The 18,110-nt window shown below is 36.1% G+C and overlaps 1 protein-coding gene across 13 annotated transcripts in view; it reads right to left on the reverse strand.

The window, feature by feature from the left end:
* The window catches only part of BRAF (B-Raf proto-oncogene, serine/threonine kinase), a 206,739-nt gene that overhangs the window by 63,546 nt on the left and 125,083 nt on the right, over positions 1 to 18,110 (reverse strand). For all 13 annotated transcript variants that reach the window (XM_063667898.1, XM_063667894.1, XM_054496819.2 and 10 more), the window contains 4 exons: positions 17,324 to 17,426; positions 10,792 to 10,940; positions 9,743 to 9,862; positions 3,636 to 3,795 (listed from right to left, as the gene is read on the reverse strand). In XM_063667898.1, coding sequence (XP_063523968.1) covers positions 3,636 to 3,795; positions 9,743 to 9,862; positions 10,792 to 10,940; positions 17,324 to 17,426 — 532 coding nt within the window. The remainder of the gene's footprint in view (positions 1 to 3,635; positions 3,796 to 9,742; positions 9,863 to 10,791; positions 10,941 to 17,323; positions 17,427 to 18,110) is intronic.

Genomic DNA, 18,110 nt, shown 5'->3' on the forward strand with positions numbered 1-18,110 from the left:
GTCTCTGAGAGACATAATTGCCAAGCTCAAGGAATTTTATTACGTCAATCATTCCCTCTCTTGTTATCTTCAATTTCTCTTCACTGGCTTCCTCTCCAGTTACAAATATACTAATGTCTCTTACATTAAAAACAATTGTCCCTTGGCTGGGTGCAGTGGCTCATGCCTGTAATCCCAGCACTTTGGGAGGCCGAGGTGGGCGGATCACTTGAGGTCAGGAGTTCAGGACCAGCTTGGCCAACATGGCGAAACACTACTAAAAATACAAAAATTAGCTGGGCATGATGGCGGGAGCCTGTAATCGTATAATCGTAGCTACTTGAGAGGCTGAGGCAGGAGAATTGCTTGAACCCGGGAGGTGGAGGCTGCAGTGAGCAGTGATCACACCACTGCACTCCAGCCTGGGTGACAGAGCAAGACTCCGTCTCAAAAAAAAAAAAAAAAAAAAAAAAAAAAAACGAAAAACAAAAAAAATTGTCCTTCAACCCTGAATCAAGCTATCCTCTTTGTCATTCCTTCACAGCCAAGCTTCTCAAAATTAACACTTAATCCTACTTCCTCACCTGCTGCCTTCTCCTCTTACTGGCCCTCTAAAACAGCTCTCAATGAAGTAAAGATGACATTTCAATTGCCAAAATTGATAGTCCTTTCAGTCTTTATCTCATTTGAATCTTAATGGCAACTGACACCAACTACTTCGGTATTCTTGAAACCCCTTTTCTTCCTTTGGCTTCTGCAACACCTTTTCTTAGTTATCTGGGGCTAGACTTAGGAAGAGCCAGCCCATAAAGGAGACAGAGAGTCTCTGCCTGCACCTCCAATGTTAATGTTTACCAGGGTTACATTTTCTTCCCTTTTCAATTTACGTATGCTCTTTGAGCAATTTACATCCATGGCTTTAACTGACATAAATATGCGAATTACTCCTAAATCTGTATCTCTACTCAAGGTCCTTATATCCAACTGCTACTGGATTTCTAAACCTGAAAGTCCCACAGGCATCTTAAAGTCAATATATCCCCCCAAAAAGCTAAAAGTTCTGCTTCTGCAAACCTTGTTCTCCTTTAGTATTTAACAAACGGTGCTATTTACCAGAAACTCGGTCTATAAGCTAAGTATCTATAAGCCAGAAACCTGGCATTACCCTCTACTTCTCATATTTTTCACTCCTCTCCTCTACTACAAAACAGTATAGCGGTTAAGTATAAGAGAGAAAGGCCAGGTTTGAACCTACTTCAGTAATTTATCAGGAGGGTAATCTGGGTATGTTTCTTAACCTCTGTAAATCTAATTTTCTTAACAGTAAAATAAAGATAATAATAGTACATAACCTATGAGTTTTTATGAGGATGAAATAAGAAAGTCTATGTAAAGTACTTAGCATAGTACCTATATATAATAAGTATTCATAAATAGTAGCCATCTTCAACATGATTCCTAAGACTCTTACCACTAATTCACTAATTCATAGTCTCCCTCCCCAAAACACACTCTTTCTGAGCACCAATGCTATTACTTGAGTTTAAATATCATTTCTTGTCTGAAATACTGCAAAAGCCACATTATTGACAGTCCTGCCTCTATGTGTTTCCCATTTCATCTATCCTCCACACTACCATCAAAGATTTTTCTAAAATATAGAGCTGATGACTTCTTCTCACACTCAAAATTCTTCAGATTCCCTAGCACTACTTTAGATTTCAGAGTAATACACAAACCCTTTCACTGTAGATATTACCTGCCTAGTTTCACCTTCCACCATTCCCCAAGCCTTCTCCTGGACCCTAAACTTCAATATCAACTATTAATTACATTCCATGTAAAGGCACTTCTATGCCTTTAATTTCCTTAACAAATGACTTTCCTAACCCCCTTATGTAGTGTACTCCTACTTATTCACCATAATCTGGCTTAAATGTTGTCCCTTCTCTGCTCAATATTCCTAGATCCAACCAGATGGAGTTTATTACCCCCTTCTCTAAACTACCATTATATATTTTGTAATTATCTATTTAAATGTTTGATTCACCTATTAGACTGTGACTTCCTTGAGGGCAAAGGCCATGTGCTAATTCATAAATAATTCCTAATTGCCTAACACAATGCATAGCCCACAGTTATTAGTAAATCTTTTTAATGGAATCATAAGTGCTTGAGCAGGAATAAAAATGCTAAAGAGTCTGCATTTTATCTTGTAATCAATAGTAAGTCACTAAAAGTTTTGGAACGAGAACAGATGATGCTAGAGGTGTAAAAAAATTCTGACAGTTGCAGAAAGAATGGAAATGGATAGAGAGAAATCAATGGCAGAAAATCTATTTAGGAGATTAATGTAGTATATAATTCAAGTGAAAAAATATGGGCCCAAATGGCGGCGGTAGTAAGTACAAACCAGTTTGAGACGCACATGAAAAGGTGATACCTTGTGACTGGTTGTTACAAGAGAGGATGAAAAGGCAAGATATAAAGATGACACTCTAAATGAAGCCCAACAGACCAGGGAACAGTGGTAACAATCAGAGAAAAAGGGAATAGTCTAAAAGGATGATAGTTTTCAAAGTAAAGATGAAGCTTGCAATTTTGGACAGACTGAGAACAACCCTAACCTGGACATATGGTTTAATTTCTTCTATCACATTCTCCTTTTCCCCTTTCTTCCTTTGTTTTTAGGTCTTGCTAGATAGAAGTGAACCTTACTAGTTAAGGAAAACTAGTACTAGAAAAAAGTCACTTAAAATGAACCCAATAAAAATAGAGAAAATTTCTTAGTAAAAAGTGGGAAGAAAGTCTGATTTGCAAATTTATCTAAAATAACACAAAATTTATAATACAGTTTTTCTTTTATATTAATATTTAATAAAATTTATAGTTCCAACTATATGCTAATTTTAAAATAAACACAGAAAGAATCAAGTTTTTGTTGGTCATAATGCCAAGCTTATGATAGCACAAATTGAAATTCTTTTCTTTTGAGACAGGGTCTCACTCTGTTGCTCAGGCCAGAGTGCAGTGTTGCAATCATAGCTCACTGCAGCCTTGACCTCCTGGGCTCAAGCAATCCTCCCACCTCACCCTCCAGAGTAGCTGGGACTACAGGCATGCCTCACCATGCATGGCTAATTTGTTTTATTTTGGTAGAGATGGGGTCTCACTATGTTGCCCAGGCTGGTCTCTAACTTCTGGGTCAAGCATTCCACCCATCTTGGCCTCCCAAAGTGTTGGGATTACAGGCATGAGCCACTATGCCTGGCCTGAAATTCTTAATTTCATATCCACCTCTTATAGCATAATCACAATAATTTTTATAAAAGTTTTAAAGAATAATCAATTCTGCCAAGGGCTTCTATCAGTCCTTTGATATTTAAACCATTTTCATTTGAAGATGACTTTTATAGAGATGGTACCATACGGGAAAAAAATCAGAGTGACTGTATAACTTGGTGTCAGTGAAATATTTAATGCCATCAGAGAGAAACCAGAAGTTTTTCTGATTTGTGATTCACAAGAAGCTTATCACTTAAAATAACTGTGATAAATGAAAAATGGCACTTATTTCTGATCTAAGTTATAATTATAGCAGAAAAATAAAGATACATACTTGATTTTTTTTAGTTCTAGTAATGCTGGATACTTACATCAATATTGACAGGTTCTATTGTGTTTATATGCACATTGGGAGCTGATGAGGACCGGTCTCGTTGCCCAAATTGATTTCGATGATCTTCATCTGCTGGTCGGAAGGGCTGTGGAATTGGAATGGATTTTGAAGGAGATGGACTGGTGAGAATTTGGGGCCTGGAAAAATGAAGTCATTGGAAGATAAGATTCAGAGTAACTATATAAAGGTAATAATATTTAAAAAGGAAGATAAAAGGATTTTCTTGTTTTTATATTCTCAAAATCATTACAGCATTAAAAACCTAGCAGTAATGACTTTTAAACGTATTAATTTAAAAATTCAATACTGCCAAAGCTGCTTTGCTCAAGTAGGCCCTCCAGGAACTATCAATGATAAGAACACTGATTCTTATCTAGAAAACACTAGGGAAATTTACATATGGCTAGAAATTACCTGTGGCCATCAACTGAAGAAGTTCAACCTTTAAAGTTATATAAAAACGCTCTGAGAATGACTGAATATAATTTGCCATTTCTTTCTAACATTGTCTTGACATCTGAATTTACTAAAATGAAAATTTTACATATTAAGAAATTATAAATATTTTGAGAATACACATGCATATTTCAGGACCTGAATGATGTACTTGTTCCTTTACAAGAGTTGAATGAAAATCCAGAACAATATTGAAAAATCCTTTCCAAATTCAGAAGATGATCCTCAGAGTGCCAGTATCTCTCATATTCTGGATTTTTTATCATGCCCATTATTGATAACAGAGACACAAGAGAATCATATATTAACCACTAAAGCAAATATTTTTGAAAACTGCTATTTGGAAAACCACCAAAATGTTACATTTGTATGGTATTTGGAAAATCACCAAAATATGTTACATACCTATTTCGGTATGGTAGCTAAATAACATAGTCTATGATATCTCACCCTAAAACGAACCTGGCACTCACAGAGAACAATAAAGTTTTGAGACTAGATTGTAAACACTTGGAAGGATCTAGCCCCTCATAAAGGGTATCCTAGGAGTGGGGAAATGAGTGTCATTTGATAGATGAGGTAAGCTGTCTCACTTAACTCCATCAGGACCAATGAGTGGCTAAGTGCCAATAAGCTCTCTTCACATATTGGTTATCATTCCACCCTATTTTATGCAAACTAATTATTATTATATATAGCATTATTTAGTGGTTACTAAGACACAGCTAGAAGGACAATGTTGAGGGAATAAAAAGACACTTCTGTGAGACGTGAGGAATGGGAAAAAAAATATAGTAGGAAAGGAATGGATAAAGGTTTGAAGAGCCAAGGAAGCCTAACAGTGAAAGTCAGCCTCTGAATAAAACATGTCAGAATCTGAACCACACCAGTTCACAATTTTACTTCTTTGAAGCATATTATTAAAGATAGGGAAAGAAGTTTTGACTTCATGTGTTTATATTAACAAAATGAATCCACTTAGAATTGATATGCAAATAATAAAATACTATGTACTAAAAAAAAAATTGGTATCGGCTCAATGAGAATTATAGGTAAGAAACAAGCCTTTACGAAAATTAGCATGTTCCACCTAGGTCCTTTTTATTTTTTCTGATTATTGAGAAATTTTTGGTTTGTGACAGAGCTGTCTTTATTTTTGCTTTAGGTAGCCAAATATATGTCTATAGCTAGAAAATTTTAGGAGCAGGAAAAAGAATGCAAAAATGACATTAGTCAATAATGTTTTAGAAAGGGCACTGACTGTCAGACAACTATTTACAGGCTGATTTAAAGTATCAAGGCAGGCCAGGTGCAGTGGCTCATGCCTGTAATCCCAGCACTTTTGGAGGCCAAAGCAGGTGGATCACCTGAGGTCAGGAGTTCAAGACCAGCCTGGCCAACATAGTAAAACCCCGTCTCTACTAAAAATAACAAAAATTAGCTGGGTGTGGTGTTAAGGGCCTGTAATCCCAGCTACTCAGGAGGCTGAGGCACAAGAATCACTTGAACCAGGGAGGCAGAGACTGCAGTGAGCCAAGATCACGTCTCTGCACTCGCCTGGGTAACAAAGTGAGACTCCATCTTTAAAAAAAAAAAAAAAAAAAAAAAAAGGCTTAAAATTGGAAAAAGTATGAATTAACTAGAATTGCGTAAGATAGTCTACTGTAATAATTGATCTGGGATAGGCAGAGATGGCAGTAAGTCACTTCTGAAACTCACCAAGTTAGGAATATGACAGAAACATGTAGTAGATAACAAATCAGAGATAAGTATGCAAAAGACATTGGTCCAGAAGAAAAACAAAAACCAGATTTAATCTAAGAGACTTCACTATCATAAGAATGCATATATTAGAAAATGATGATATCTGCATATTATACAAAATCAGAGAAACTCAATTTGGTAGTTGGTATTCTAATAGTTGTGCCTTGGTCCACCAAGTCAACTTCTCTAGCTTTCAGGGCAAGTACAAGGAACACTTGAAGTGATCATAATCTGATGTCATTGAATATCTCAGCCGTGTCCTAATTCTATGCTTAACGAAAACAGTCTTCTGATTATAATTTGATTTCCCATAAATCTCTTACAAAAGAAGAGTGAGCGCTGGCACACACAACACAAGAAGTCTAATTTACATAACAGGTATATTTTTCACTGAAAAATATTACCTGGTATCCTGATGCAATTTTTTTTTCTGATTTCAGTTAATATAAACCAGTATAACTCCTAATCTCATCATTTCTGGGAATCGATAAAATTACATCACCATACTGGGAAATCTTTCTACTAACCAAGGTAACTTATACCCTATGAAGTATCTTGGCAGTCAGCAAACTGGCTTTCTCCCAATGATACCTGTACCTATCCTGCAGTAAACCTCTTTAAAGCAGTACCAAATTAAAGACAAAAGGAATTTTAATTATAATACCCTTCAGCAAATTACCAGTTAGTTTAGATCTCATTCTTAATCTAGAATATTTAAAAGTTTTGAAAACTTTGGTTTGGTGATACGTACATTTTAAATGTTGACCTCTCATAAATTTATACATTCTACAGCATTTTTAAAAAGTAGAAAAGGAGGTATCTCTCACTTTGTATTCAAAACTGGGCAATGTATCGCTTCTCCAGTATTTCTTGATTACATCCATTACTACACTTGTTTCATGACCATTATTATTGTTATCAGGACCAGTAACAAACTGCAAAAGAGTTTTGATACTGAACAAGATTGGCTTCTATCTTTACAGAGACAACCATATGGAGTTATGTCATAAAAACATCAGGAAAATGACTTATAGACAAGTTTGAACATCTTATCATTTGCTCAAGATCAGAATCTATTTCAGTTCAGATACCAATAAAATATTCATGGTACAGGCAAATGGTTTCTTAATTTTAAGATAGCATTCCTTCACCAGAAGGCAAATGTCCTGGATCATTACCAGTATAAACCTTCAGAGAGGCCAAGCTAATTTCATTAGGGTGTTTTGTAACTGCTCACAAAACTGGGACCTGCCATTAGAAAGGCATCATGGTCTACAGAATCTGTCAGGAGAAAATATTATAACCAAAAAATTAAAAACCAACCAAATAATAAGAACATTTTGATTTGACCATCTAAAAAACACACAGCTTCACACAAGTAGTGATAGAGCCAATGGGAATAAAATGACTCCACTAGAACAGATAACTGCTACAACCTGACAAGAGAAAACAACGGCTGCATTTTCCAGTGTTCCAAATAGGTAAGTATACTCACTGCTTAATACAAAATTCTTTTGCAAAATTTCCTAACCTACGAGATCACCAGAAAGGTTGGCTTTGTAAAAATTACAAAGTTGTACTGAAAATGTCAACTGATTTTGAAAAGATTTCTCTAGGTAGAAATCTAAAGAAATGGCATTACATTGTGAAGAGTGGGAGGAAGTAGGGTTAAAACTGACAATAAATATTTCTAATCTTAACATCTCAGGAATATTCTAGGACAGAATGCTGTATGGGGACTTTTTTTTCTTTCTTTTTTTTTTTTTTTTTGAGACGGAGTCTCGCTCTGTCACCCAGGCTGGAGTGCAGTGGCGTGATCTCGTCCTGCTACAAGCTCCACCTCCTGGGTTCATGCCATCCTCCTGACTCAGCCTCCTGAGTAGCTGGGACTACAGGCGCCCACCACCACACCCGGCTAATTTTGTTTTTGTATTTTTAGTAGAGACGGGGTTTCACCGTGTTAGCCAGGATGGTCTTGATCTCCTGACCTCGTGATCCGCCTGCCTCGGCCTCCCAAAGTGCTGGGATTACAGGAGTGAGCCACTGCGCCCGGCCTTTTTTTTTCTTTTTTTTAAAGCATGTGCTTCTAGACGCAGCCTAAATAATGCTGCCCCAAATTCAATGTGAAAGAGTACACAGACCTGTGTCAGAAATGTTCCAAAGCTAGTTAGGTGCAGTGTCTCACGCCTGTAATTCTAGCACTTTGGGAGGCTGAGGCAGGAAGATCACCTGAGGCCAGGAGTTTGAGAAATGTTCCAAAGTAAACTGATACCCACTTAACTCATCTTTATTGTGTCTTCCTCTTTATTTCCTACTATGAAGATTAAATATATGACACCTTTGCATTATTTTTATTTTTTTGAGACAGAATCTCACCTGTCACCCAGGCTGGAGTGCAATGGTGCGATCTTGGCTCACTGCAACCTCCACCTCCCAGGTTCAAGTGATTCTCCTGCCTCAGCCTCCTGAGTAGCTGGGATTACAGGTGTGCGCCATCATGCCCAGCTAATTTTTTTTTTGTTTGTATCTTTAGTAGAGACAGGGTTTCACCATGTTGGCCAGGCTGGTCTCGAACTCCTGACCTCGTGATCTGCCCGCCTCAGCCTCCCAAAGTGCTGGGATTACATGCGTGAACCACCGCACCCGGCTGCCTTTGCATTATTTTTAAAGTCACTTCTCAGCTTTATCCTCCACAACTGATTAATAATACTGTTCATTTTTTTCTTTTACGCTTTATGAGTATCTATCCCTTTTCCATACTTCTAGCACTTGAACTCGTCTTCATTGCCTCTCTCAGTTTTCACTACCAACAACATCCTAGGTTGGCCTTCTTCACCCTAAATTTTCTGTCAATCCATCTGTATTTCACTGCTAATTGATTTTTTTCTTTAAAGCCATTTTCATCAAGTTAGTAATCTGCTTAAAGACCTTTAAGTCTAAATTCTGGCCTCAATTCCAAGACTCTCCATAATCTGGTTTTACACATGGTACTTCTTAAGTTAGACAAACCTTTCTTCACTAGCTCCTAAACCTAACATCTTCATTCCCTTTTTATCTGTTTATTCCCTTTATATCTGTTGTTTCTCCATTCCCCTCTCACCATGCTTCTATTCCCTAGGCCAGTTCAGATTGCAGTTAATTCTTTAAAGTCTAGTTCAAATCCCACCTTCTTCATTAAGTTTTCCTGAGCACTCTCTTTTTCTCACTATTCTTCCTTCTGGTAAACATGAATACATTTATGTCCTCATCACATAGTTTAATATACTCCATCATAAATTGTAGATTATAATTATATACTATTTTTACATTGTTTGCCATTGTCTCATATATCAATGCTTCTTCATAAGTGGAAGTCATACACTTCTATACCTAATAAAAGATGAACTCAAGGTGTAGACTCAAAATGATCTGTTGCATGATTTTTTCAGGATTGGTTCTGAAATAGTCTATGTCATCTTTAATCCTACTTATTTGTACCAAATGCATGTAAATATCTGACTGGTGTGATGAAATAAGTTATTTGAGGAAAAAATCCTTAATTTAAGCATTTAAATGTTGGAAATGTTTCTAATTAACCAGGAGATCCAAAAGAAAGCAGTTCAAGAAGCATATCACTGAAGAGCAGAAGTCAAATCATACCCGATATTGATTTTTTCAGGACTGATTCTGAAATAGTCTATGTCAGCTTTAATCCCATTTATTTGTACCAAATGCATGTAAATATCTGAGTGGTATGATAAGTTATTTGGGGAAAAAGTCCTTAATTTAACCGTGTAAACATTGGAAAGGTTTCTAATTAACCAGGAGATCCAAAAGAAAGCGGTTCAAGTAGCATGTCGCCGAAGAGCAGAAGTCAAATCATACCCAATAGAGTCTGAGGCGGGTGCGGAAGGGGATGATCCAGATGTTAGGGCAGTCTCTGCTAAGGAGGCCTCTTCCTGTGGTATTGGGTGGTGTTCAAAGAACTTGGAGACAAACAGCAAACTGTGAGGCAAAACAAAACAAACCTAACTTGTGCAAAACCCAGAAGCTTCATATACCAAAATACATAGTTAACCAAAAAAACTGAGATCAAATTCCATTCTCAGAAACAACTGTTAAAATTCAATTAGTTGTATTTTTGTCTAAAGGCTTATTTTTAAAAAATTGTATTGCACTTTCAAAGGCATGCTTATAACTTAAAACTAATCATTCTATTCAGCAAATTTCTACATACTACAAGATGAAAATCATGTTTTATGGTTAAAGAATGAGAATAAAAAGTATCTACTGTAAATTAGGTGACATTATAATTTACTTAAAGTACAGAGTTAAGTTTTATTTGCTCAGGTGATCAAGAAAAGTAAGACTTTAACAGCAGCAGCAACAATGACACAAAAAGAGATAATAGACTCAGTCTAATCTATTAGAAAAACTGGCATACAGCAAAGAGAAATTTTAGAAAGAGATATATACTGGATACAAAAATTTTACATCTTACTCAAATAAACTGGGGGAAGGGAGCTGAATGGGGATGAAAGAGAGAGAGGAAGAATATAAAGGTAATTTACAAAATAGCTACCAGAATCAGACTACCTGATCTGTGGTACAAAATCATAATGCTTAATTTAATTGAAACAACTCTCCCTCTCCTCCTAGAAACTACCCAGAAATGGTTTCTATGGGTTAGGGATCTTGATTAATTAAACGATAATATAAAATATAAATTAACTGTATAGCTGAACCAGAATTACAATTTGGGAGAGAAATACTGTCCATTCTACATATTATTCTCCAACTACACTTAAAAAAAAATCTCTATAACAATTGTATGGAAGAAAAACCCTCACAGACTTTTACACATCGTAGCTTCACATTAAGAAAATTTAAGTGTAAAATGGTAGGTAGAAAAGAGATATTTTTGGATTACTTACTCAAGTTGGTCATAATTAACACACATCAGTGGAACCTCTGTACTACAACGCTGGTGAAATTTATAACCACATGTTTGACAGCGGAAACCCTGGAAAAGCAGCTTTCGACAAAAGTCACAAAATGCTAAGGTGAAAAACGTTTTTCGTACCTGCAAAGTAAAAAATCATAGAGATTTCAAAAACTCACAAGAAAATTTTCTAGAAACTGACGTATCTACTCTCTTGTTTAAAATAAAATTGTAATATATTTATATCATGAAACTCACATACTATAAAGTACTATTATAAAATGAAAACCAGGAGGTCCAAGATAATAGATGGACTACACATATTTATTTCCCACCCCACTATCTAACTTAAAAACTCAGAAGTTAAAAAATGAGAAATGAGTAAAAGGCTGGCAACTGATTTCAAGCTTGACAACATAAAAGTAAAAGTAGACATGAAAAGGAGGAGGAAACAGAGGTGAAAGGAAGAAGTGTATACTTTAATTTCATACAAAGAAGGGAGGTTAAGCAATGCTGACTGGTGTTGATGCAACAAGAAAGGCATATATTAAAGTTACAAAGGCACTCAATAGAAGAACTAAAAAACTACTACTAATAAAAACACTGGGGGAGAGGAGGGAGAGGAAGAACTATAAATAAGCTAATTCCTTATAGAATCAGTAATCAGTATATGATATCTAAAGTTAATAAAGCAAGAAATTGTGGCTAAAAGATAATTACAGTCATGTGCTACATAATGACACTTCAGTTAATCATGGACTTCATACCACAGTGGTCCCACAAGATTATAATGGAGTTGAATAATTCCTACTGCCTAGTGACACCTTGAAGATCCTCACCTTGTGTAGACCTAGGCTGATGTGTATGTTTGTGTCTTTTTTTTTTTTTTGAGACAGAGTCTGGCTCTGTCGTCTAGGCTGGAGTGCTGTGGCACGATCTCGGCTCACTGCAACCTCCACCTCCTGGGTTCAAGTGATTCTCCTGCTTCAGCCTCCCGAGCAGCTGGGACCACAGGCACATGCCACCACGCCTGGCTAATTTTCCTATTTTTTAGTAGAGAAACGGTTTCACCATGTTGGCCAGGCTGGTCTTGAACTCCTGGCCTCAGGTGATGCGTCTGCCTAGGCCTCCCAAAGTGCTGGGATTACAAACGCGAGCCACCATGTGCAGCTTGTGTCTTCATTTTTAACAGAAAATTTTAAAAAGTAAAAAAGAAACATTAAAAATTTTTTAAATAGAAGCAAGTTTATAGAATAAGCACATAAATATTTTTGTATAGCTATATAATGTTTTTAAACTCTTTTGAAACTGTTATTTCAAGAGTCAAAAAGTTAAAAAAATTAAACCTTAGTTTACTGTAAATTTTTTACTTTATAAGCTTATTAAGAAGAAAAATTTTAAAACTGTACCGTAGCCTAAGTGCACAATGTTTATCATAAAGTCTACAGTAAGAGATAGTAATGTCCTACGCCTTCACATTCACTTACCACTCACTCACCAGAGCAATTTCCAGTCCTAAAAGCTCTGTTCATGTTAGGTATCCTCACAGGTATACCATTTTTGATCTTTTATACTGTATTTTTACTGTACCTTTTCTATGTTTAGATACACAAACTTGCCATTGTGTTAAGGTTACCTACAGCATTCAGTTCAGTAACATGCCATACAGGTTATTAGCTTAGAAGCAATAGGCTCTACCTTATAGCCTAGTTGTATAGTTAGGCTATACCTTGTAGGCTTGTGTAAGTACATAACAAAATCACCATTGATGCATTTCTCAGAACATATCCCAGTCATCAGGCAATGTGTAACTGTATTTAGTAAGATGAAAATAATCACCAAAAGAGCTTAAAACAGAAACCATTAAAAATTAACAGTGATTTCCTCTAGAGTGGAATTGGGGGTGGGAGGGAGAGAGACTATAAATATAATCTACATAATAGCTAAAACAAAAACAAAAACAAAATAGCTGACAGAATCAGAACCCCTGGTCTATGGTCCAAAAACATAATGGTTAATTTTGGATAAAAATGTAAAAACAATTATTTATAAAACTAGTAAGTAATCATATGAAAATTGAAACAGCTCTTCCTAATCTTACTAAAAAAAATAAGGAACAGAAAAATCACCTAAAAGACAATAAGATCTATTTTTTCTAACAAATGATCAATTTCTTAGAGGATTAGAATGTTCGGGCCACATAAACTTATTTGTGAACATTTCTCTAGGTGAAACTTAGAAGGCAACATGTAAGAATTCCATGTCAAAGGCAAATGATGTAGAACATGAGTCACGTAACAGAACTGCACTAGGAACAATCTATCCTACTAAAGCCAGAAATTGCTTAAAATATATTTATTTAGTGTACATAATAATAATAAAATATAAGAATAAATATCAAAATGTGAGTGGCTATTTCAGAGTGGCAAGAGCATGGGTGACTTCTGTTTATTTGTTCTTTGCTCTGTATTCCTGAGATGGAGTCTCGCTCTGTCACTCAGGTTGGAGTACAGTGGCAGGATCTCGGCCCACTGCAACCTCTGCCTCCTGGTTTCAAGTGATTCTCCTGCCTCAGCCTCCCAAATAGCTGGGGACTACAGGCATGCACCACCATGCCTGGCTAACTTTTGTATTTTTTGGTGGAGATGGAGTTTCACCATGTTGGCCAGGCTGGTCTCGAACTCCTGACCTCAAGTGATCCACCTGCCTCGTCCTCCCAGAGTGTTACAGACATGAGCCACCACACTCGGCCTCTATATTCTTAATTCATTTCAGTTTTTCAGAGATTTTTTTTTTGAGACAGAGTCTCGCTGTCACCCAGGCCGGAGTGCAGTGGCTTGATCTCCGCTCACTACAACCTCCACCTCCTGGATTCAAGCGATTCTCCTGCCTCAGCCTCCCGAGCAGCTAGGACTATAGGCGCACACCATCACACCTGGCTAATTTTTGTATTTTTAGTAGAGACAGGTTTTTTTTTTGGGGGGGGGCGTTAATACTTTTAATTACATGATTATAATTATACAATTTCTACTCTTCGATATTTTGTATAAAACCAGTTACAACTCACAAGATTTTCAAATGAGACAGGATTTTACCAGGCTGGCCAGGCTGGTCTTGAACTCCTGACCTCGTGAGCTGCCCACCTTAGCCTCCCAAAGTGCTGGGATTATAGGCGTGAGCCACTGTGCCCAGTTTTTCAGAGTTTTAATCACAAGTAATATTTTAATCACAAATAATGATATTTTACATTATGACTCCACATATAACTGTATTCATACAACACTACTTACCTTGACTATATACAACATGAATTAGAACTTCCTAATCTATTCTGCTACATGTAAATTTTTTTTATGATACATTAAGTAGATTTCAACATCAAAAGTCTACTTTTCTTTTTCTTTATTTATTTTTGATAGGGTCTTGCTCTGTTGCCCAGGCTGGAGTATGGTGGCACAATCATGACTCACTGCCAAGTCTGCCTCCCAGGCTCAAGTTATCCTCCCACCTCAGGCTGAATAGCCAAGGCTACTGGTGCACACCACCATGCCCGCCTACTTTTTGTATTTTTTTGTAGAGATGAGGTTTTGCCACGTTACCCAGGCTGGTCTTGAACTCTTGGGCTCAAGCGATCTGCCTGCCTCGGCCTCTCAAGGGATTAGAGGCATGAGCCACTGTGCCCAGCCAAAACTCCATTTTCAATACACATTTATTTACACATTCTGTTCCATTAAGAATAGAAAGTTATTGAAAATATTTCAAGGAAATTACATCCTGATATATAATACATTCTGGCTTTTTGAGGACATTTAGTTTTAAAAGTGACTCTTATTTTCTTCAGCTTTTTTCCTATGTATCACTTTCTAGGGGATATAAAACAGGTAAATGCCTATTTCTAATTGTGTTCTTTTTCCATTTGTCTCTGGATATAAAATAAATTTTAAAATCTTTAGAATTTTTTATGTGGCCATTATTTACCAAACCAAGTAGCTAGGTGACCAAAACATCTGAAGGAAATAAAACATGTGGATATGCATTTGATCATAAATTTTAAGCAATATATGCCTGTATCTGTAAATATACCTTTGTCAATAAAGATGAGCACAGGAAGATATATCTTTCTTTTGGGTCATAGCTTACACTTAATCTAGTATCTGAGTATACATAAATATGTATGGCAAATTAGTGAGAGGCACAGTCGAGGTAATTTGCATGCATTAATTTGTAAGGTGTGGGGCTGTGTGAAGGAAGACACTGAGTGTCTGTAAAAAAAGGAGAAGGTTTGGATATAAATGTTTCAAATATTGTTTTCCCACTTCCCAGTTCCCAAGGACTCTTGGGATATAGAGAAATACTGAAGGGATTGCTTTTATAACTATGAAACCACGAGGCATAAGCAGCCCTCCTTGAATAGCCAAGCAAAACCCAAGACAGCCAAGAACACTTTTCCTTTCTAAGCAGAACATAGGTTTTTGATCTTGCCTGTATATGGCACTCAGAGCAATCATTCTAACACACAAATCTAATCACATTTCTCCCCATGCTTACAACTATTACATTTCTAATTATTTTACAGAAAAATCCAAATCTTTAATATGGCTTACAAGGATTTTCAAGAGCTGGACTCTACTTATTCTACCCACAATACTGTTAACAACCTACTCTTCAACCTTGTATCATCCATTCTGAACATCTTTCAAAACTTTCAAAGGTAACATGCTTTCTTGCGGTTCCCTCTGTTTAGGGTACTCTTTACTTGATACTTACTTCCTCATCCATCAGGCCTAAGCTTAGATATTTCTGTCTCTGAGAAACCTTCCTAACTACTCAAAAGCCAGGTTAGGAATCTCTGTGCATCTACAGAACTTTATGTATATATAGTAATTATGAATGTTTATGAAAATTTATTAAATCTTCTCTCTACTCTATGGCAGTGCCACTGTCTTATTCATTTGTCATATCCCTAGGTAAGATATGGTATTGGCAAATGGAAAGGTCTCAATAAAAATTTACTGGCAGGTATCCAACTGGGTGGTGACAATTTCCATACTCTGGAATCAATCTGCAGTTTGCTTTCACTATCCTTCTGTGGCAAGGACCTTCCTGAGGCATCATTTTAATACTATTTTCTCACGCTTAGCAACTTAGGTCTTTCTTTTATCTCCTCATATCCAATTTCTAGCTAAGAAGAATTATTAAGAAACAGAGTAGTAATCACTATGAAATGTATACTCAACTGCATTTGTATTCTTAAGAACTTAAATAAAAATGTTAAGATTTATCCACTTAAAATTCAACATGTTAAAAAATTATTTGCTGCACAGTAAAATTCGATTGACATTAGGTGTATCTTACACTTCTCCAAAAAAATGCCTTACAGAAACACAAACATGATTTCATTATTCACTACTACTGGAGGCTTGAAAGCATCAACCCCAAAGGAAATAATCTAATCAATCATCTGCTTTAAGAGCCCAGCTGGATTAATCACCAAGACACATGGGAAAACACTTGACGCCTAAACGGTAGCAGTAACTATCCACCTAGAAAAAACTCTGGCCAAAATTCCATATATAGAGAAAAGTAAGAAATGTATTCCTGACTCAGAGACAACTTTTGGCTTCTGCCTCCCATTTTAGAGCATAGGTTCTCAAGTTCTATGTAGATCCTCATCTCTAAGGTGGAAAGGTCCCACATTCTGGGCCTTATGCTGGTGACACTTAGGCTTATGCTAGGTTCTAGCAAATGCAAAAACCAGACAAAAAAGCCTCATGGAGAGTTTAATACCCAGCCATTCTATTTCCATTAACCTATCCTTCAGAAACACAAGGGTGTGTACAAGTGCGTCAAGATATATGCAGAAAGACCTTGTTTATCCCTGTATGTAACAGATTTTTTATAATACAAAAACTTAAATGTCTATCAATAGAGAAATGGTTAAATATACTGAATTCCTATTCTTATGAATTATTACATAATCATATTAAAATAAAGCCAGGTATACTGACATGAAAAGATGCCCATGACATCCTGTTGAATTAAAAAAAAAATAAAGCAAAGAATATCACATAGCATGGCTCCACTTTGATTTAAGAAAGGGAAAAAAGAAAGTAATGAAGGAAAGGGAGAAAAAAAGAAAGGAAAAAACTTTAGGCTTACAGGTACAAGCACACGTTTGTGTACACAGAAAAAAGTTTGGAAGACAGAACAATAATCTGTTAATCTAAACAAATGTTGGCCTCTAGGAGGGTATTTTCACTTTTTTTACTTGACATACTTTTGCACTATTCAAAATTATCTTTTAACAATGCATACATATTACTTTTTTAAATTAAAAAGAAAGTATAAAGATTAAAATTAAACTCTTGTTTAAATACAAGTTTTTAAAGAAAACAACTGATTTCAACTCAGGTAAAATGTCAGTTCCAAAATTACTCATCCATATTTCACATTCCCTAAATAAAAACTCATTCATTAAAATCTGAACATTTTTGACATTTCAGAAAAAATGTAAAGATACATACAAAGTTGTGTGTTGTAAGTGGAACATTCTCCAACACTTCCACATGCAATTCTTCTCCAGTAAGCCAGGAAATATCAGTGTCCCAGCCAATTGGTTTCTTCTCTCTGAAAAATGTAGACACAAGCCTTTCTTGGTTATCACACCTAAAAATATTCATATACCTCATGCTGAAGATATGAAAATTGGTTATCGAGGGGCTAGTAACAGTGAGGGAGGTTTGGCTCCCTAATATTCCATCGTTAGAAATTTAAATGGCAATAAATTAATTTTAAGTTTACCCCAAATAAATGTATCACTCTTGGACAAACAGCAGGGTAAAGAGATGTACTCTTTTCTTCAAGTCAGCTCCAGAAAAGACCTACAACAGCAGAAAATGGATTGTTCCTGGGGTCCAAAAAAAAAAAAAAAAATCACAGGTACGGACTTATCTATCCATTCAAGGAAAAAGAGTACTCAAGGGAAAGGGACAACATGCCCCCAAAATGATTTTTTTTTTTTTTTTAAAAGAGGATTCAAAATGTGAGGGTCTTGGAACAATGTTAGACACTTTCTGAAAGAAAAGTAGGTCAATATAAAATGTTAATTTTGATATACCTTTTGTGAAACTATGAGTTTGTATTAAAAATGGGAGGGGGGTAAGAGTCCATTATCCAAATAAATCACACTCTGAATGGTTCAAAAATTGTAAGAATCTCAAATTCCAAATAAAATCATTTGATCAAAGTAACAAACACTACAGTCATATACAATTATTTAACTCCTCATATGGCCTACAGTATTTCTTCAGG

The sequence above is a fragment of the Pongo pygmaeus genome, chromosome 6 (assembly GCF_028885625.2).
Source record: "Pongo pygmaeus isolate AG05252 chromosome 6, NHGRI_mPonPyg2-v2.0_pri, whole genome shotgun sequence".
NCBI classification, from domain to species: domain Eukaryota; kingdom Metazoa; phylum Chordata; class Mammalia; order Primates; family Hominidae; genus Pongo; species Pongo pygmaeus.